This window comes from Vicia villosa, linkage group LG4 (assembly GCF_029867415.1).
Source record: "Vicia villosa cultivar HV-30 ecotype Madison, WI linkage group LG4, Vvil1.0, whole genome shotgun sequence".
Lineage (NCBI taxonomy): Eukaryota > Viridiplantae > Streptophyta > Magnoliopsida > Fabales > Fabaceae > Vicia > Vicia villosa.
In genome coordinates this window covers 6,024,190-6,046,765 of record NC_081183.1, presented here as the reverse complement: position 1 = coordinate 6,046,765, position 22,576 = coordinate 6,024,190, and the positions used below count along the sequence as shown (strand labels likewise).

The 22,576-nt window shown below is 30.8% G+C and overlaps 2 protein-coding genes across 4 annotated transcripts; one reads left to right on the top strand and one right to left on the bottom strand.

The window, feature by feature from the left end:
- The first annotated feature begins 314 nt into the window (after positions 1-314).
- On the top strand, positions 315-5,461 carry LOC131598744 (cytochrome P450 85A-like). Its single transcript, XM_058871318.1, has 9 exons — positions 315-502; positions 2,617-2,938; positions 3,367-3,519; positions 3,745-3,990; positions 4,120-4,206; positions 4,305-4,383; positions 4,794-4,900; positions 4,996-5,120; positions 5,208-5,461. The coding sequence occupies exons 1-9, from the start codon at positions 315-317 to the stop codon at positions 5,293-5,295; spliced, it is 1,395 nt and encodes a 464-aa protein (XP_058727301.1). The 3' UTR covers positions 5,296-5,461.
- Positions 5,462-9,366: 3,905 nt separating this feature from the next.
- On the bottom strand, positions 9,367-13,775 carry LOC131594367 (uncharacterized). Of its 3 annotated transcripts, none has more exons than XM_058866477.1 (3): positions 13,541-13,775; positions 11,610-13,290; positions 9,367-9,546 (listed from the first exon to the last, which is right to left on the bottom strand). In XM_058866477.1, exon 2 carries the CDS (start codon positions 12,966-12,968, stop codon positions 11,619-11,621), a length of 1,350 nt encoding a protein of 449 aa, XP_058722460.1. In that variant the 5' UTR covers positions 12,969-13,290; positions 13,541-13,775; the 3' UTR covers positions 9,367-9,546; positions 11,610-11,618. The 3 variants fall into 3 exon arrangements, with proteins under 3 accessions (XP_058722460.1, XP_058722459.1, XP_058722458.1); XM_058866476.1 differs by having other exon boundaries at positions 9,367-9,581; positions 11,610-13,372; positions 13,541-13,774; XM_058866475.1 differs by having other exon boundaries at positions 9,367-9,581; positions 13,541-13,774.
- Positions 13,776-22,576: the final 8,801 nt, after the last annotated feature.

Below are 22,576 nucleotides of genomic sequence, written 5' to 3'. Positions count from 1 at the left end.
AACTCTGACCATTAGTCTCAATCAATTATCATTTTTTCCAATCAATTGTTTATTTTTTTTCTAGAAATCCTTGACTCAATTTATGTTTTTCTATTTAAAGGGAGATATTTTTTTGGTCCGAGGAAGTTCCAATGGCCATATATATATATATATATATATATATATATATATATATATATATATATATATATATATATATATATATATATATATATATATATATATATATATATATGTACACTTTTAAATGATTGAAACACAAAAAACTGTACCTTTTTTCTTTCAGTGTTTGTAAGTGAGTGAGAGCAACAACAATGGTCTTTTTCATGGGAATTGGTGGTGTATTCTTGGTTCTCTATTTTTGCTATGGTCTCTTGAGATGGAATGAAATAAGGTATATGAAGAAAGGTTTGCCACCAGGCACAATGGGATGGCCAGTTTTTGGAGAGACAAGTAAGTTTCTTGGACAAGGTCCAGATTTCATGAAAAAACAAGCAGCAAGGTAAAATCTTCATGAGTTTATCTTATATTTATATTTTATATGTTCTATTAAATCTTCCATTGTTCACTTGCATAAGTTGAAAAAAAATAAGTAATCATTTTGATACTTTTTATTAGGTTATGCTTTTGTACATTAGAAATTGTTTGTCTTGTTACAAAATCACACTGCATGTGTTTGGAACAGCGATTGCAACCTATTTCTAAATCCCTAAGACATTTTTATCTTGAAAATATAATCTATTAGTGTGTTTGGTTTAGCTTTTCAACATACAAACGCGCGTTTCAACATGACCCTACCGTGATTTTTGAGAAGCTATAAAAGGCAGCTTCTGCGAAAACGTGGAAATCCACCGTGATTTCATATAGAAGCCACCGCTAATCCAAACAGGCTATATAACAAAGTTTTCACGTGGACGTGATTTCTTGACGTGGTTTTCTAAAACGTGTCATTTATTTAATCATGCAAATTATTTTGCTAAAATTTTAGAAAAAATTATATATTTTTTAAAATTTTTACAAAATTAATATGATATTATGATTTTTAAAGTCATCTGAAATTTGAGCTTAGTTGAATTCACTGTTTCATTGTCACTCTTAATGTAATTATGTTGTTGGGTTGTATGGTAGATAGGACTTAAAATAGAGGTATTTCTTAAATTTTATTTGTTTGGAGATAAAAATTGTGATTATTAGGTATAAAATCAAAAAAGAAAAAACTTTTATGAGATTAAATTTTTTCAGTTTTGATAAAAATGATAATAGAAAAAAAAATGACATTCATGTATCTAGACGTTCAATTAGTGGGATCAAATTATTTTACTATAAATATTTATTGAAATTTTATTTTCTACTATTTTTAAAAAAACTTTAAAAAATTATGAATATTAAAAAATATTTATATCAAGGAACAAACAAAAAGTAAAAAGAATTTTATAATTAGAGATAGATAGTGTACATAAATAATAAGATAATAACATCAAAGAAAAAATTACAGATTACTTTGTCCAAAAAAATTTAGAGCCTAAATTAAGTATATCACTATATATAAATCCACAAGTTGAAGGCACATTAATATTTGAGAATTATATCCAAAATTCATAGAAGGGACACTCCAAATCACAACTAAAAATTATGTTTAAAAATAAATAAACATTATATACACATTATCGATTTGATTGAATTAGTTTTTTTTTTATATATATTTTTTGTAATATATTTTATAAAGTTGTTTTTAAAGAGTGTTTTTAAAAAAATATAAAATTTAATTGATGTGAATTGACTGTATAAAGTAATTTTACATTATCATCTAATAAAAAATCAATAATTTACGATATGATCAAAATAATGTTAAAATTAAAATGTGATTTGACTGAATGTATATCGATAATTGGTAGACACTATAAAATTATTTTACGCAGTGTATATGATATGTTTTCAAAAATATATAAATAAGTTTTTTTGGTAATTTATGTATTTTTTTTAAACTGTTTCAAAAAATGTATTTGGTAAATTACCTTTTTCAAAATTTTTTTAGAAATAAAATAAATAAATAATTTATTTGGTAAATTAATTAATTTTCTAAACCAATTTTAAAGATGATAAAATAAAAAATATATTCAGTAACACAATTTCTAAAAAAATGTTTCATTAACTAATATACAGTAAAAAAAGAATTTCATTATAAGTGACTGCTCAATATCATGCTAATCTATTGAATAATCATTTGATAAAAATATTTTTTTGGAAAAATTACTAAGAGGAATGTATTATTATAATTAAAAAGGTTATATATTATCTCTCCAAAACCATAAATCCTAAATATCAATTAGAATAATAATTTATATTGGTTAGTTAAAAAATTTAGGTATAAAATTTCCAACAAATACTTCTAAAAATTTATCTATTTTAATATATGCGTTGCATGTAGGGAGTGGGGATGTTAGTATATTTATAGTGGGGTCAGCTGTCCCCATTCTAAACCATGTAAGACATATTTCTTATTAATGTTTCTTAAATGACTCAAACTTGGTACCAGGTAAGCACTTTCAATGCATGTACATTTACTTCAATAATAATCATTATTAAATTTATTTTTAAACTTTATGTGAATGGCAGGTATGGAAGTTTTTTCAAATCACACATATTTGGTTGTCCTACGGTTATTTGTATGGATGCTGAGCTTAATAGATACATATTGATGAATGAATCAAAAGGTCTTGTTGCTGGATATCCTCAATCTATGTTGGATATCTTAGGAAATTCTAATATTGCTGCTGTTCATGGCCCTGCTCATAAGTTCTTGAGAGGTGCACTTTTATCACTTGTTAGCCCACAAATGTTGAGAGATATTGTTTTGCCAAGAATTGATAGGTTTATGAGTTCTCAATTAAGTGATTGGGATGGCAAAATCATCAACCTTCAAGTCCATACTAAAGAGGTTTGCACCATTATATTAAAGTTTAGGGTTAATATAACTTTATCCCCTGTAGTGTAGGTGATTTTCGCTTTACTCCTGCAATATATATTTTTTGGATTATCCCTGTAATTTATTTTTTTTGAATTCCCTCTAAGCGTGGAAATTAAACTCTGAATCTGAGGAGTAAATAAAAAATATATATTACAGGAATAACTTGTGTACTTAGGGGTCAAAAGTTGAATTAAAACCGATCTTATTAATCAAGAGCTGATACTATTTACCATTCAGTTGTTTAAATGTTTAATTGTGTTTTTGTTATGGTTAAAATGATTTAATGTATTTGAATCATAATTTGATGTTTTGTCGATTTTATGTTTGGTTCGGATTTTTTTTTTTAAGTTGTTAGGGTTTTATGACTAATTGATGAAAATTCTTGAACATTTGAACAGGTGATATTTCTTTCAATTATGGATCAAATTGCAAGTATAGACCCAAAATCAAAAAGGGCTGATTATTTCAAGACACATTTTTTTAAGCTTGTTTTAGGAACACTTTCACTACCTATTAATCTTCCTGGAACAAATTACCGCAATGGAGTTCAGGTTTAATCATTGATCTTTTTCACATTTTAGTGCTAATTGATATGCCAACATTACAAACATTAAATATAAATTTAATGCTGCTATTAATATGAAAAGTGAAAGAAATTGAATGTAACTATTGTAGTAGACTGTATTAGTGTCAGATGTGTAAGACATCAAACATGCATTCAATATGAATATTTTATGCTTTTTTTTTAATACTTCAAATTTTACAATGTCTTGCAGGCAAGGAAGGATTTACTTAGCATGTTGAGAAAAATACTAGAGGAAAGAAAAGCATCGAATGAAAGTTACAAAGACATGCTTAGTTGTTTAATGAAAACAGATGAAAATAAGTACAAACTAAATGAGGATGAAATCCTTGACCTAGAACTTACACTTATGTATTCTGGTTATGAAACTGTTTCAACCACATCTATGATGGTTCTCAAGTTTCTCCATGACAATCCCAAAGCTCTTGAAGAAATTAGAGTGAGTACAAAATTCAATTATTTGCTTAATTATAATATAATCATTTTCAGTTAAAATTAGGGTTAGTAATAATATATTTAAAATATTGGTTAGAATTTTTTTTATAACTTTATATGGATTATGTTGCAGAAAGAGCATTTGGCCATAAGAGAGAAGAAAAAGCCAAATGAACCAATTAATTTTGATGAACTCAAATCAATGAAGTTTACACGTGCGGTAAGATTGTATGAATTTTAATTAATTAATTAAGCTTAATTATTTTAAATAATTGCTATTAATAATTTTTTTTCCAATTTTCTATTTAAAATTTTCAGGTGATTATGGAGACATCTAGATTGGCCACGGTAGTTAATGGAGTTCTAAGGAAAACCACTCATGATGTGGAACTAAATGGTATGCTTGATTTTTATTATTATTATTATTATTATTATTATTATTATTATTATTATTATTATTATTATTATTATTATTATTATTATTATTATTATTATTATTATTATTATTATTATTATTACTATTATTATTATTATTATTATTATTATTACTATTATTATTATTATTATTATTATTATTATTATTATTATTATGAGTCTTAATTAATATAGAATATTATTATTAATAGTATTGGGAAGAAATAATAAAAGATTTTTTTTAATTTAATTAAAAATTCTAAGTTCAGTGTTAGACATTGTTTATTGTAGTTCTTCTCAACTCGAGAGATTAAGTTCTGCACATGTGCGCAGAGATATTGGTTTCTAACCAAAAAAAAAAATTTGTTACTAATCTATGTTTTCATTTTTTAGGCTATTTAATTCCTAAAGGATGGAGAATATATGTGTTTACAAGGGAGATAAATTATGACAATTCTCTATATCCTGATCCATTAACATTCAATCCATGGAGATGGATGGTTAGTAAAAGGACCATTTTTTTTCTAATGCATACAATTTTTTTATATATATCATTGGATAAAGTATATTGATATCATTAAAATTCAATATGCAGGAGAAGAATTTGGAGTCACACAATTACTTCTTGCTATTTGGAGGTGGCACTAGACTCTGTCCAGCAAAAGAGTTGGGAATCACTGAAATTTCAACTTTTTTGCACTACATTCTAACTAGATACAGGTGATTCATTTTTAATATAAAATCTAAACCATAAATTTTTTTAATGATTTTAATATTTTATTAATGTGTGTTTAATGTTGATTGTAGGTGGGAAGAAGTGGGAGAAACTAAACTAGAGAAATTTCCCAGAGTTCAAGCACCAAATGGAATGCACATGAGATTTTCATCTTACTAGCTGGACTGAGATACGATGAACTCAGATTAATAAAGTATCATAGAGTGTACGAAAAAATGTTTTTTCTACGCTTCTACTTTTACAACTACATTTTCATTTATTATTATGTTCGGATTATGTCCTTATGAATTGAAATAATATCTTGTTAATGTCCCTAGAAAATTGACTTGTGATACGAAAAATTCTTAAGTAAATGGTTAAAAATTGTATGTGCTGTTCAAAAACTATATTCCAATAAGTTATTCGTCCTACTAAATTATGTAAATAAAGATAAGAAAAAAACCAGTTGGTTATCAACAACTAACTTACTCTAATATATTAAAAGTTAGTTATTATGGTTGAAAGTTAGTTACTTGAGTACTAAGGAAATTTATCATAGTAATTTATCATTGTACGAGTGATACATAGTAATTTATCATAGAAGTAACTCATCAAGTATATAAGTTCAAGACTTATGAGAAACTTCAATTTACATGTTCATTTTGAACATTTCAATATTGTATAAGTAGATTCAATGAACACCATCATCATCTCATTCAATCTTCTTCTTTATTGATCATGTTTTGCATCCATTTTTTTATTCATCTTTGTTTCGGATTATTCCATTTCTTCATCGATCCAAACATACCTCTGTGCGTTGCACCATCATACCAAGTTGATCTTGATTCAATATACTATGATCATTCGAGTCAAGAACCCAATTCAGTTAATGTTACTCAAAAACTTGATGGTTCAAACTATCTTGCTTAGCACAAGTCATTGAAGCGTGCTCTTGGCGCCAAGAAAAATCTGAAGTTCGTCGATGGCTAGATTCAGATTCCTCCTGCAGATGATCTCAATTTCATTCAATGGAAAAGATGCAACTATCTTATTCATTATTTGATCATAAACTCGGTTAGTGATCAAATTGTTTCCACTATTGTTTTTTATGAAAATGTGATGGATGTTTGAGATGATTATTTACGTGAAAATGTTTCCAATGTTGATCATGTTAGAATAACTACACTTAGATGTTCCATTAACAATTTGAAACGAAACTCAAAATTTGTATTAAAATATTTTCTTGAGCTGAAAGGATTATGGGAAGAACTTAATTCTCATAGTCCCTTACCGACGTGTACATGCTATCATAGATATCATTGTGATGCCATTCAAAATGCTCAAGAATACAGATTAGAAGATCAGGCTATTCAATTTCTTATAGAATTGAATGATACATTCTCAGGGGTCAGGTTGATATGCATAAGGTATATCCTTATGCACGGTGCATAAGTCTCGTACGAGTAATATTTAAATTGTTCCGAGTAACATTTTAGTTATAAACGAGTAATAATATCATAATCCATGAATAATATATGCATTATTTGGACACATCTATTAATTATGAGTAATTATTAATTATGAGTAATGTGTACACTATTCTGAGTAATATTTGCACCATTCTGAGTAATATCAAATTTTAACTATTTTGAATAATATATTCATTGTTCTGAGTAATATTTATACTATTTTGTGTAATCTGTATATTATTGAGTAATAAATATAATACTTTGAGTAATATAAACAATATTTGAGTATTTATGCACCGTGCATAAGGATATACCTTATGCACATCAACACATCCCCATTCTCAGTTTTAAAAACTTAGGTTTTGCTCATGGACCCTTTACCATCCATCAATCGAATTTTTTCCCTTGTGGTTCAAGAAGAAAACATAGATCGAAATTGCATCAAATCTATTGAATCATACTTAATACCATTGTGATAAAAAAAACATATTTATGTTAAGATTTTAAATTACTTGGATCAAGCAAATTAAATTATCCTATTTAATTTATGTCCTTGTATCCTTCTATTCACAATATCCTGCTCTAAGCTACATTTCTGCAACATTCTTTTTTTGAGTGTGACTCAAATTTGTTTGAGCAATTGCCATTAGCCTCGAATAAAATTTATTAAATTTATCATAAAAATAAAATTAAATATCAACATTATATATATTCATACACAAATAAATATTTTATATGATAATCATATACTATAATTAAATATTTTAATATATTAAAAATAATTAGGAGAAGATAAATAATTAGATAAAAAAGATAAAATAATAAAATGAAAAGAGAAATAAGAACGAGATGGTGCGTGAAAAAGACAAAAAAGTTAAACTTAAAAAATATCAAATAGGAATTTGACACTTGGTAACATTTAGTTGAAATAAGGTGAATTAATTGAAAGATTATAATTTTAATATTTTATCTTTTTACAAATGTTAAAAATTTAAAATAAAGAATATTATTAATAGTTTTATTAAATGTTCTTTTAATAGATAGATAGTTGATTATGTTTAAAGTCGGTCACTACATATTTTTTATCGAACGCTTTGGATCAAAGCTATCGAAGATTTGTTTTGGAGGAAAACATACATTAGATGGAAGAAACTGTGTACCATGACAGTTTGGTTTTCCCCCATGACCCCTTAGATCAAACAAGTTTTCCTTCTTCTTCGGGTTCCTTTATGCAAATGAAGCTCAAGTTTTCACACGCCATTTTGAGTTGTTTAGTTTGTAATGCTACCTCTAGGAAGATGTTGTAAATCATGATGATAAAGTTGCTTTCCTTTAGTTTTTTTTTATTGGTTTCATTTCAACGTAGACTTGTTTAAACCAAGTTCATGATTGGTTAATCCATTATTATGCATATTTAGGATGTTAAACTAATTACCCTGATATTTAGTATCTTTCAAACCCTTATACTATTTCCTTCAAAGCCCAAGCGTAACGCTAGACAAGTTTGAATAAAGTTAACCATTGCCTTTCCCTCACTTGGCTTCAAATTTTGCACAGCTAGTTTTGTAACATTCTTTCATTTGTAGGAGCTTCCATATTTGGATATTTCTGTCTGCTTTGCATATGTGACATTTAACATAATGAAGCAAACCATTTGTACATAAGAATTACATATTCATTGCCTTTCTAATTTAATAAAGCTGCCTCCTATCTTTCTTGAGCCAAATCCCTTGTCAATTTGATGAAGAGCTGCAGTGAGAAATTGTCACATGAGATGGTGATGGAAAAGATCACGAGATCACTCGTATCGAAATTTGACTACATCATAGTTGTGATATAGGTATCCATATCAAGTATTCCAAGAAATATTTGCAAAGAATGATAACGATGGAAAGAACTATGGGAAGAAATGGAATGGCAAGAATCACAACGGAAGCTGGTCTTCTAATAAGGATAAGATCGAAAATAACGGTCATCTTGTATCTACTTAACATGTGACCTACCAAAAGATTGAAGCACAAGGTACCTGAGGAGTGTTGGAGTGGCAAGAAACCTTTGATTAATCATCTAAAAAACTTTGGTTCGTTGAGCTACAAACATTTTCTCGATGAAAAGAGACGAAAGCTGCAAGACAAAAGCGAGCGTATGACTCTAGTTGGTTACCGTGTGACTAGAGCAAGACTAACGGGATTGTAATGAAGATTGAAGTTAGTAGAGATAAGGAGGTAAATGGGATTGTAGAACTTGAACAAACAACTTCTGTAACTTATTTCCATCAGTAGTTGAAGATGTCAGGAAGAAATCAAAAGATGTAAATGTTGAACTTCAACCTTACCAATCTAAAGGCCGTAAAGGAATAAACAATTTCCAGTCAGGCTCAATGATTCTTAACCATTCTCTGGTGATGCAGTTCATACTGATACGCGAACTTGTCAAGCTACCTCCCAAGAAGAAGCAAATAGTTGTCAAATGGGTGTTAAAGGTAAAGAAAAATCTTGAAGGAACCATTGCAAAGCACATGCCTAGTCTAGTAGGAAAAAGCTTATTACAAAAGCAAAGTTTGGACTAACTGAATTTTTGAACCTGTAGCTAGATTTGAAACTGATAGACTAATTTTGGCTATAACTAGTGCAAGAAACCGATACTTGTACCCGTAGCTATATTCCTTTCTATCCGATCAAATGACTAGAGACAAATTACAAGTGATTCATTGTCCAACTGAAGCTCAAGTGGCTCACAGTTTTACATTATTGAGAAATTAAGAGTTAAATTGGGAGTAACATTGATGAAGAAACAATTTTTTGAATTAAGAGAAAATGTTAGGAATATACATAAACCACAAAATAGTGTCAAAGTTACATAAACCACAAAATAAAATCCCCATATGTCTGCTACATCAAACCAAAGTAGTTTCCATTTTGACACTTCCGATCCTCCACCCGCTGCACCAGATGATAGATGTCTGCAGAGTGAATTTATCATTCACCAAAAGCTTGGCTACATAATGTTTCGTATACAATAGTTAGATTAGATCAGATAAAATAAAAACTGACATACCGACACATATATAGTAGTACTCTTTATCATATGACAATATTACTGATGTATATCATGTTCTACCCCAATCAAGAACTTAGCTACATTTACAGATTCTTTAAAATAGAACACAATTATACAGAAATAGATGACTTCCCCCCATCTTCACCATAACAAAATCGCTTCCTTTTTCATATTACGTTACACTGGCATGTCAAAAATTGATGGTGGAACCTAGGTTGTCAATAGTGCGCTATAGTGGTGTAGCGTAGCGGTAGAGGACCTCCCCGCGACGCTTTTGCGCTGCTAACCGCTATTTGAAATAGCGGAAATAGCAGTCGCAATTTGTGGAGGCATAGCGGTCGCAATTTGTGGAGGCGTGGCGGTCGAATAGCTGCGCAATAGCGGTTCCGTAGCTCTTTACAGACCGCTATTGTGAAGATGAGGTCAATACTATAATTTTAAATTTTTTTTTAAATGCAAATTTGTATCCTTTTCCTTTTATTTCACTAATATAAAAGCTAAAAGTGAGGCATTAGTTCATTAGCATTCTCTCTCTTCGCTCAAATCAGCAGCCATTCTCCTTCTCCCCTGTTTTCACATCACGCTTCCACTTTTTCTCTTCACGGCAAGTTCTCCTTCTCCTTCTCCTTCTCTTCACAGCAAGTTCAACGTTTTCTCTTCTCTTCACAACAAACATCAATCTTTCTCAACCCTATTTCCACTTTCCTCCTCATCTATTCATCTTTTTCCCATCCATTCACATCTAATTAGGAACCATGGCATCATCATCTTCTGCAAGTTTAAGTTTAATACCTTGCTACATTAGTGTCTAACGGAGATGAGGAGTTGGAAGTGGAAGAAGAAGTGTTTGAAATTGAATCAAGTGATGAGCAACATGATATAATTGCGGTGGAACTTAGAAGTGAAGATGAGACGAATGTGATTTAGTCATTTTGTTTACGTTTAGAATCTGATTTAGTCTTTTTGAGTACATTCCTAATTTGAGTCATTATGTTTGGTTTATGTATGTTGCAACTTTTGGTTTCAAGTCATTATGTATGTTGGTAGAACCTATTTTTAGTATTTATGTATGTTGTTAGAACCTATTTTAACATTTATGCTTTCATATTAGGTATTTACCTTGATTTTTAAAAGCTCACAATAGCAGTCATCATGCTATGCCGCTATAGCATTTGGGAGGTCCGGCGCTACGCGCCGCTATCTGCGATTAACAACCTAGGATGGAACTATATATCACAAAGCATGTCAAAAATTGATGATGGAACTAGATATCACCAAGCACAGAAACCATTTAGAAGAATAGCCGCGCTAAAATGAAACCACTCCTCAAAGCTATCTTTCAACCACTCACTGACAATCCTAACCACTAAAACATAATTAATCACTCTCCTATAAACTCCTTAACTACCAAGACTAATTGAACCATTCGACTGTGTCCTAAACAAGCAGAAATTTAATTAATTTCATAACTATTTCCAAGTGCTCTAATAATAGTCAACAAACATAAAGCATTAAACAGAACAAAATCTCTAAAGCAATTGTCACAAAAAAAATTCAAGAAAGAAAGAGCAAAGTGTACGCTTCCCAATTTACAGGAATAGTTAGTTGGAGAATCAACTCAAATTGTCTTATAGATTTATAAACAAAAGAGGTGGCTGAACCTTCATATGATATAATATGGTCCCATCTTTATAGGAGGCCTAAGAGATCAATCAGTGTATTTGCTGTATGAATGACCAGCTTTCATTTTATCTCGAAAAAACTTAATTATGCTCCTATTCTGTTCTAACACTAAATAAGGTCCTATTCAATCACTCATAATCCCTTCTAGTCTAAACAAAATGTGATTATCCAAACTTAGCCCCTAATAATTTTGCTAATACAAAATTACGTAAGCTCGTGTTCTAAAACAATAGAAAAAAACACACTGGCACATCCGCATAACTTATTAAAAACACTACTTACTTGCATTCTTCAAGGTGTTGGAAATTCTCTCTTGATATTCAATAAATCTTCAATAAATTTTTTATGCTCACTTAAATCTTCCACTGCTTTTCTTAGAGCATCTTGGTACTCTGTAAGTATTCCTTGCATTTCTTCATTTTGCTGCCTCTCATATTTGACTTGACTTTCGTACTCAGCTGTCACCTTCTTGAGTTGTTCTTTCAAATCTTCAAGCTCTCTTTGCATATTCATTTCAGCTATCTTTGAAACCTTTAACAAATTTTTCAATTGTTCATTAGAAGCTTGTAGATTGTGCTGGATTTTGATCTGACATTCTTCCTCCACTTTTGCTCTCTTATTTGCTCTTTCAAGGGAAATCTCATTTTCACTCTGTGCTGCCTCATATGCTTCACGGACCCTTTTTAACTCTTCTTGCAAATTCTTAATTTCTTCCTCCGCCTTTAGAGGTGATACTTCCTCATTAATGTTAACAGATTGAACTGGTGTTTCTTCAACTACTTCAGGCCTTCTAACCCAGGGTAACTTGATCTCTTTAACCCTGTCCTTGACCCATTGAGAATAAGTACCCTTTACACCATAACTTGTGCGTCTAAGCTCTTGCCCTTTTCTGTGGATCTTTTTCCATGCTCGATTTATACTCCGTAACATCTCTGCGTCTTCTTTACCCATGTCATGCAAAACAAAATCCTTCAATAATAGATCTGCAGGTTTATCTACTATTGGATAGCCAAGCTGCCTCAAAGCTAAACTCGGGTTGTAATTAATGCATCCTTTGGTTCCAATAAGAGGCACATTAGGAAACTGCCCGCACCTGTAAATTACTTCTTCCACCCTTTGTTCTTGTGGATACCATAAAACTGAATCTTCATTAAGGTCATCTAGGATTTGAGCCCATGCGGATCTAGTTTTGGCTTCGACAAAACAACTACCCACGTGAGATATAAGCCACGTATACAACACGGGGAGACAACATACAATCATTCCACGTTTCTTTTGTACTCGCACATGATGAGTGTAGTATACATCAGCAAGAACTGCGGGAACTGGATTCGCGTTGTGTTGCTTATAGCCCAGAAAAACACTAATAGCAGCCATATCCACAAAATTTTCCATGTTTGGGAATAACACTATACCATAGATAATGAGAGCCAACACATCTATGAAAGCATCCCATTGGTTTTCACCGACCAGATCTTGAGCCTTTTTTTCTAGGTATTTTCTTGAAAATCCTTGAACTTGAAGCGCCCCTTTTTTCTCTATCTTGCTTATGTCAATATTGAGTACTTTAGCAATTGTTTTGGGTGCAGGGACTTGTCCAATTCCTCGGAATGGATTTCCTTTCTCTAAGGAATAACCCATGATTAGTGCGAACTCTTCCAACGTTGGAGCTAATTGAAAATCTTTAAAAGTGAAGCATCTAAGAGGAGGGTCGTAGTACTAGGCTAATGCAACGAGGGCACTCGTCTTCACATCTACAGTCAAGAGGTCAAGGATGTTCCCATACCTACTAACAAAAACGTCTCGATAACTTTGTGTCATTTGATTGCCAAGGTCTATTAAACTCTTCAAATCAGGCTGCTCAAACTTAAAACTTAAAGTGTGTTTTCGATCTGGTTCCATTTTTTTCAACTTGTTCTAGAAACCCACAACACAAGTAATATCCTTAACAGAACTGAAAATTCTGAAAAGGAAAAATGTTTGCAATGAGCTATAAGCAAACAAATTCTAAATATCAAACTCCGCCCCGAACTTAGCAGATTTCACTACAATTGACTATCATCAGTTCAGCTATGAAAGTAAGAACCAACACAGAAAAACAATTGACAAAAGCAATAATGGTAAACTACACATTACAGAGTGGAAATTGATAATACAAACATGATTATACCATGAAACAAGAAAATGAAAATGAAATAAATCCTTCTTCTTACTTGAGAATCAACGCATTTCTTCTCTTGAGAATCGGATTTGGTTGATTGGAACAATGGCAGGGTTTGGAGAATCGCAATTTTCGGAGGAAATATAGGGTTGGTTGATTGGGATTTTGGGAACAATTTAGGGTTTGGAGAATTGTATCATGGTTTTGTTGTGTAAAACTCACTAACATGTATCTATCTATTCTTGAAAAGGAATGGAATCAAATCATTTTATATTTCATTATTACAATTCATAAAACAAACTTCGGAAAGGAATAAATTTATATTTTATTATTTGAATTCATAAATAAAATGTGAAATAGAATTCATTGGAATATAATGCCATGTATTCCTTGTCTCAAATTTACCAAGAATACCAATTTTGTTTTAATTTATTATAATTTTTTGAATTTAATTGAAATGCACTGACAGTACTTATACTGTCAGTTAATAATAACCGTTGATAAATTGGTAGTGTTTGATTTTTATTTTAATTTCTTAAGTAATACAATTGAAAATGTAAAACTTTTACACTCACGGTATATAACAATTAAACTCTAATTTTTTAAATAATTACATGTAATTTTTATCTTACTCCGTTTATTTTAAAATATTAAAATAAATTTTGAAGGTAGTGTTAGTAATATTTATACCACTACAAAAAATTCTACTTTAAATAAATTTATTTTAAAATAAATTAACAAAAAGTCATTAAATGATAGTTAAGAGACATATATGGTCAAATTTATTAGAGTATCTATGATCCAAAGTAAAAAATTATTATCTGTTGTAATTTCGAATATGCATCTTCGAATTATGTTGGTGTGAATAAGGAGTTGCATCTCCAGAACAATTTGTGTCAAAAGAAGGCGTTTACCGAGGAATGGATGTACATGGAGTTGTTCTGAAAATGCATCTCCGGAATAAATTTTGTAAAAAATATGGGGTGAGACTCAGTTGAAAAGTGTTTGAGTGAGACTCATGATACGTTTGGAGATGCATTTCCGAAATCAAATGGGCAATTTCGATTTTTCATATGGTGCTTCCTACCACATAGAGTAAGGTTATCAATTCTTTTTTTATGTAAATATATCGATACTTTTGAATTATTTTTGGGTGAATTCAATAAATGCAATAATGCAGTGGCTTCAACAACAAGTATATCATCATATTGAGTCAACTATATCATCAATATATTACTTAAAATTATGAGGATGGTTGATCCATACTCCAACATATTTATGCCAATGAGAAGTCAACCATGTCTCTTTCATTTAATCAATAAACTAACGACATTCAATACAATTTTATTCAAGTTGTTGCAACCGTTGGCGATACTTCACCATAGTGTGTATATTTCCTTTTGCATGTCATCCATAACATATTGCTTGCATCTTACTTGAACATTTTTGTTGATGTAAAATTGACAAAGTAAATTAATCCTCTCTGGAAACACAACTTTAATTGTCTTCATCAAAGCAATATCTCTATTAATCAAAATCACTTTTGGACATAACCATTCCTAAATAAAAAATTGTGGCAGCTTATCTAATACCCATAAATTCTCTATCTACTTGAATTTCATATAGGCAAATGCAACAAAAAATGTCAACTCGGTTAACATTGTATCAAAAGGTAAACTGATTGTTCTCACTCGTGAGCTTTTAAGCAAGGAATTGAGTATTGTTCTTGGTTGAAGCTTTTAAGCAAGACCAAGTATTATTTATTGGAAGGATAATCTTCTATTTGGTTCTTTGGTACAATTGATAGGATTGTAACTATTTTAATCATTAAGGTGATAGTAGCAAGTGAGAAGGGATTCTCATATCTAGGAGGTTTCTAGGTAGAAATTTCGTAAAAGTAGTGATTAGATGATAAGTTGTAAACTGAGACTGTTTAGGTTTTGAACTAATACTATTATAATGGATTTCCTTCTTGGCTTGGTAGCCCCCAAAGTAGGTGAGTTGCATCGAACTGAGTTAACAATTGATTATATTGTTTATCTTTCTGCAAGTTACTTTCTGCATAATCTTTTATTTTAGCAAGTGTTTTCTGTCAGCAGGTGGTGTTATAACATTTGTCCTGACATTGTGTTTGTGTTGAGACATCTATCTTGACATCTGTATTGCAAGTGCCAGAATTTCACATAGAATTTTGGAGAATTAGAGAAAGAGACAAAAGAGACAACATAGGGATTGAGGGAGAATGAGAAAAATCCATTGTTGCAGAGCTTGCTTTATTGGAAATTCAGGTAAAAGGGAGGTTGCTCTTCTATGGATGTATTGCATGATGGGGGTAGAGAGGGATCCTCACCATCTTATATATTTTTCCTCCATTGTTCTGTTTTAAGAACTTTGTTTATGATTATGAATAATTGATGATGATGATTCTTGTTGTGAATTGATTATGTGTTGTTGTTACTGAATATATGTTTTGGAATTTATGATTTTTATGTGATTAATTCTGATCATGATGTTGATAGTTGATATGTTGTATCGGTGATGATAAACGTGAAGATGATTCTCATGGTGATTTTTTTGTTGATGAGGATATCGGTGAAATCGTATGTTAATTAAGGTGTATATTATGTGGTAATATTAGGAAGATGGTGTATGATGTTAGATTGTCGAAATAAGTTGTTTAGGTATGTTAGGGCATGTTTGGGTGGGGCTTAAAAGTGGTTAAAATTGCTGAAATGTGATATTTCTAGAAAAGTTACATTGAGCAATCGATTGGTATACGAATGTCGTCGATTGGTTTTTCTTTTAAAAACCAGAATTTTTGGACAGAACTGATAAACTAATCAATTGATATACATAGGTAATCAATTGGTTCCTTTTAAAACTTGGATTTTTGTCCAAAATATATGGACCAATTGATTGATTACGTGGTGTAATAGATTGGTCCTCTTTGAGATGTGAAAACTCAATGAAACAGAATGTTAACAACAATTGATTGGTCCGTTATAGCAATTGATTGGCTCACTTGTTATTTTGACCATAACTAGAGCTACGCGACTCCAAATAAGGCCCAGTTTGAAGTGTTGGAAAGCTAATGCATAGTAATACCTCATGGTGTTGTCTTTGGAAGTTAATTATGTATATATGATTAACTTTAATGAAAGGAAGTTAACTGTTATGGTGATGTTTTAGATATTTGATGAACTTTATGAATGATCATATGATTATATGTTATGGTGAGATGTAATTTTATAAATACGTGTGATATGTTGTTATGTTGTAAGTTATTATAAAGGTGAAATAATAATTAAATAAATTGTGGCGGTTATGAAATGCGGCTGTGAAATAATTATATGATGTGCACATAATTGTGATTACGTGCGTTGAGGTGTGTAGTTCAAAAGTGGGAACTATTGTTGTTTATGAAATAATAATTGAAAATTATATGAACGGGCATGATGTGTTGATGATTGATTGTTTTGCTATTAATTATTATAAGATTAATTAGAGATTTATGTGTGTATGTGAATTACTTGCACAATATGAATGGGGATGTATGATTGAACATGTGCGTATCATACTTGTTATCTTAAGGTGGCCTTATTGGCGATGTATACTATCAAAAAAAGGGCTGATTGTGCATATTTATACATGCATGTTATTGTTGAGGCCGTGCATTATGGTGTAAAAACTTCGGTTCTATTTTGGTGTTCTCTGGTCTAGAGGAGTGGATTCAGAGAAAGTAGATGATTCCATTGAGGAATAGGTGAAGCGTTGCTAAAATGAGATTACTAGATAATTGGTGTGCTCTGGTTACGAAAAGGGAATCGGGGGCGAGTTTGGACCTGTGTTGTCCATAATAGTAGCTCATGTATTTAGATTCGAGGTGTGGAGTTCATTTACATACATGTCTGCACATGTAATTGAATAATCATGATGTTGTTGAATGGTTGAGACTACTTGATGTGAATGATGATGGTTATGAATAACATGTGTATTTTATGATTATTTGATTATGCTACCCTTGGTTTGTCTTACACCTCTAACATACTTTGAGTGTATTCTCACCCTTTTTTTTATTGTGGTGTTTGTGCTCCTATAGGATATAGACGAGCAGGTTAAGGGGTAGCTGATTGAGGTAGAGGAAGGATTCAATGCCTCCGTTGTCACTTATTCATTCGGTTCTTTAGTGGAGTCGCTCTGATATGTAACACCGGGGACAAGATATTCTTTTGTTGTTCTTATTGCATGTTTTATTTCATTTTGGAGTTGTTAACCCCATTTTAGTTATTCTGCAGATGATGAGACTTCTATGTCAAACTTATTTGTTGTTCCGTTGCGTATTTCCTAAAGAATACTTGGTTTTGGTTTTTTTATGAGTGACAATTCATGTGTGATACTCTAATTGGTTGAGTTTATTTTCTTAATTTTCTTATTCTATGTCTAGTCGGGGATCAGGGTGTTGCTCTAGGTAAGTGTTGTCTCATTGATAATTCAAAGTTCTTTAATAGTATTAATTCTTTAGTTGGTTAAAAATTTTTGTCAACAAAACCCCATGAGTGGCTCAGAACACTGTAGAGGACTTGGAATGAAGTATAACGACAGGAACCAAGTATTCTCAGACTAATTTGGATTAATTGCAACCAGCATTAGGAAATCCTGGATGTTTTACAGTCTTATGATCACAGACGTGTGGCTCCTGCATATATATCTTTTGATAGGTGTTGGTCATATTCTCAATCTTCGTGTGTAGACGGGGAATTTATTCTAGCAGTGAATGTTAGTCAAGTTCTAGTACTTTTTATTAAGGCCCATAAATTAATCAATAGTACCAGTTAATTTGATGTATTCCGCGATGTTCGAGTCAGAATAACGCAATGGAAAATGGGTGATGGAAGGGTTCACTAAAGTTGCATAGAGGATAAGAGAAGTTATTGCTCCTATGAAAGAAAGTAAGATATTTTTGCACCAAGTGTGTGATATTTTATTCGAGTGTTGTTGAGAAAGTGGGGCATTAGGTGTGTAAGATCTCTTGAAATTGTTGAGAGAAAATTCATCGGTGTTGCTTGTAATTAAGGAATTAGTGATTAACGCCACGGAGATTTGACAGTGTTGGCTATTCAAAAAGATCAGAGTGACACATCCAAAGAAGTAAGTTGTAGGAAAAGGATACAAATTAATCAAGGATTTGAAATAGAAGTATGCACTACTACAAAACATGCAAACAACAACGCCAAAGTCACCACGGTTCGCCCCAAAGCTGTAGTGACATTGCTAAACTAATGCGTTAAACATTTTTTCTTTTTTATGAAAAATTTAAGGTTATAATTAAGGTTAATTGCATAACCATGGTGATACAGTCCATCTTTCTTGGGTTTGTCCTTTGCTCCCTCAAATAGTTTATCCCTTTTGTGTTAATGCACGTCTTTTCAATTATATTTATATATAATTAAAAAATAATAGGGATATCACTACGACTCTTTTGTAAAACCATTGTTACACATTGGAAATATATATATATATATATATATATATATATATATATATATATATATATATATATATATATATATATATATATATATATATATATATATATATATATATATATATATATATATATATATATATATATATATATATATATATATATATATATATATATATATGGAGCATATCAAGTGAGAGTATTTTTAAATGAGAGATGGGAGGAACAAATATCAACCATTGGATTCATCAAGAGTGAGAAATTAATAGCCACATTAATGCATTAACATTCTCTCTCTTGATGAATCCAATGGTTGGTATTTATTCCTCTCATCTCTCATTTAAAAAGGCTCTCACTTGATATGCTCCCTATATATATATATATATATATATATATATATATATATATATATATATATATATATATATATATATATATATATATATATATATATATATATATATATATATATATATATATATATATATATATATATATATATATATATATATATATTAAACACTTAGTACCATTCTTCCACTTATAAAAGAAAGAACCCTAACACCAACTCCGTCGATATCGTCGGGAAGAAGAAAACAACCTTAACACTCATTGTTGTTGTCCTGTTTCATTTCAATGTCGCATTTGAAGAGTAAATCATTCAAAGGTATAAAATCTTGATCTGGAAATTTACGTGGTTGTGACAGTCGTATGTTTTTTTACCAATGCAAGAGGGGCAAAATAAAGGAAGGATTTTTTGGAAATGTCCAAATTGGTGGAGTGGTAAAACATGTAATTTTTTCATATGGGATGATGAACAAAAATTAGAAGATGAGAGTATTATGATGCCAGAGTTGGAATCTGTTGGATATTTGAAGGTTAGTGTTAGAGGGGTATAATAGTATTTATAGTATTATTTATTAATATTATTATTAGTATTATTGTTTTTATTATTGACTCTAATTGTATTTGGGATTTTAGTTTTATTATCCATTATGGATGTTATATAATGTAGTGTCTTTGACACATTTGAGATATCAATGAATGAAATGAAAAGTCTTTAATTTTCTTAGTTTATTTTACTTGTCTCTTTTTGTTCTCTTAGATTTTCTTTAGTTGTTAGGGTTCTAAAGTAGCATCCTAACATTGGTGCTTTCATTAATGCACTCAATCTCCCTTTCATTGCATATTCTTACTACAATCATCATTTTATCCTACATCCACTCCTATTTCTCCCATTTCTGCTCCACCAGCCGTAAATCCATTTCCATATTATCATCATTTTATCCATCCATATATTACAACTTCAACACCATTCTATCCTCCCTGTTATACCCCAAAATTTGCCCGCATCTTTTTTTCAAGAAAACTTCAATCTAAAAATTAAGAGTTTCATATAATCTTGGATTTTTATATCCTGATTTATGAATACTTGGTTTTTAGAATTTTTCTTATACGGTACTTTGGCTCGCTGTTGAATTTATTCTTACACAAACGCCAAGTACTGTTTATTACTTCACACACGCTATTTATTTGAGATTTATTTACAGATAAATAGTACTGACGCAATTGGTACAGAGTTAAATCTTTTGCAGGCGCAGAGTCCGGGGGTTTAGACTGTACTGGTAACAAGTAAATTATTATTAATTTTTGTTTCCCACCAATTTTTGTACTATATTCCATTATTTTCAAAATCTTTTCCTTTCTTTTCAAATCTCTTTCTTTCAAAAATCAAATCCTAACTTTATTCTATACATCTCTCTTTTTTCCAACACTATCATACACTTTCTTTCAAATCTTACTTCCACTCAAATTTTCCTTTTTGTACGGAATCACTTCATTCCCCAACGTCTCTATCCTTCTTTTCACTCTATAAATACCTCTCATTTTTTCCATAAAATCTCACATCAAATTCTAACTCATCTCTCAAATTTCTACTTCATATTCGTTCTCTCTTCTTCCCCGGCAAAATGGCGAAGCGGATGGAAACGTGTTTTCTTATGGTCATCACCGTCGTGGTGGTAATCATGTCCTTCTTCTGTCTGCATAGTCCTGAAAAATGTGGACCTGAGATGTTTACGCTCCCAATCATCTACATGTTATTATTTGTAGCTTGGGTTATTAATCGTCGTTCTTAAAGTTTGTCGTATCTTTTATTTTTTAATAACGTACCGTTCACTTGTCGTACTGTTCATTATAGTATGTAATATTTGTACTGTCAGTATTAAATGTCGTACTATCTGTCGTACTGTTGCTTAATTATTAAGATAATGTTTTGTGTGTTTTCTGCCAGTTAAATATCTATTTTTCTGTGCATTAAATGTTTTTCAGGGTTATTATCGGTAATTTTGCTCGCATACAGTATATATTATTTATTTATTATGTCTGTGTTTTTCTAACAACTCATGTAAATAAATTTTTCTCATTAACACAAAACAAAAACAACAAAAATATTAACTTTGACTGTTGGATTTTCACCTTAACTGCTACATTAATACCTGAACGATCAGTAGACAATCAAAACCGCTGACAGTGCAATTCACCGTGTTTTGTACCATCAATCAAATCAATCTTTTGCATTTCAAAATTCCAAGATTTTTGTTCTAGAAGTCTTCTGAATATCACATGATTAGCAGAGACTCAGCACTGCACAAAAATCAGGTACGTTTAACTGTCTCCTACACAAACAGTCCCTAACTAGGGTTTCTTGTTTTTTTTCATGAGAACAAGTTTTTGAGACCTCAAATGGATTTCATGGACCTCCATATATCTCAAAGTACCACCATACAAATTTTCAAACTTCAATTCACTCAGACGCACAGTCAGCAGCTCAAACAGTCAACAGACGACCCGTTTGACCAAAAAGTCAACAGACAGTCAAAAATGAAATTTTTTGTCAACATCCATATTTTGTCAAAAGATTCATCATTTGATCATTGGTTGATCATAATTCATCAAGGAAAGATCAAAAATCAACAAAACCCTAAGTTTCAAAATTAGGGTTTTCTCCTAAAAAGTCAACTAAACTTTGACTGGTCATAACTCTCTCATCCTTCATCCAAAAAATTCAAACCAAAGCTCATTTCGAAGGAAATTCAATTATCTTTCAAATTCAATTGGTCCCATGGTCATTAGATTCACCATTTGAAAAATATGAACCAAGACATTACAGGTCATTTTCAAAGTCAACAAAAAGTCACTTTTTTCAAAAGGACACACAAGGAGCATGGAAAATCATTTTGATATGAGACCAAAGACATTGGTCAGAGGACTCTTTGAGGTTTCGAAAAAGTACAAGAACTCCTTCATATGATAAAAATTGAGGGATTTATGCCTTGTTGAAGTTGACCATTTATTGGGAAAATGCATGAAATCAACATTGATCAAAAATGTTTTTTTTCCAAAGGGGCCAAGTTTTCATGATCCAAACATGTTCCCCATATTGTGAAGGGCCTCCCACGACCAAGCCAAGGCCCATAGCATTTTTGTTTCTTTTTTGATTTAATTTTATCACATTTAAAGTTAAAGTGAAAAAGAAATGATGCAAGATTCTTATCCAAAGCTTTGTCCCTTGCATGAGTCATCAAGGTAGCTTATTTTCTG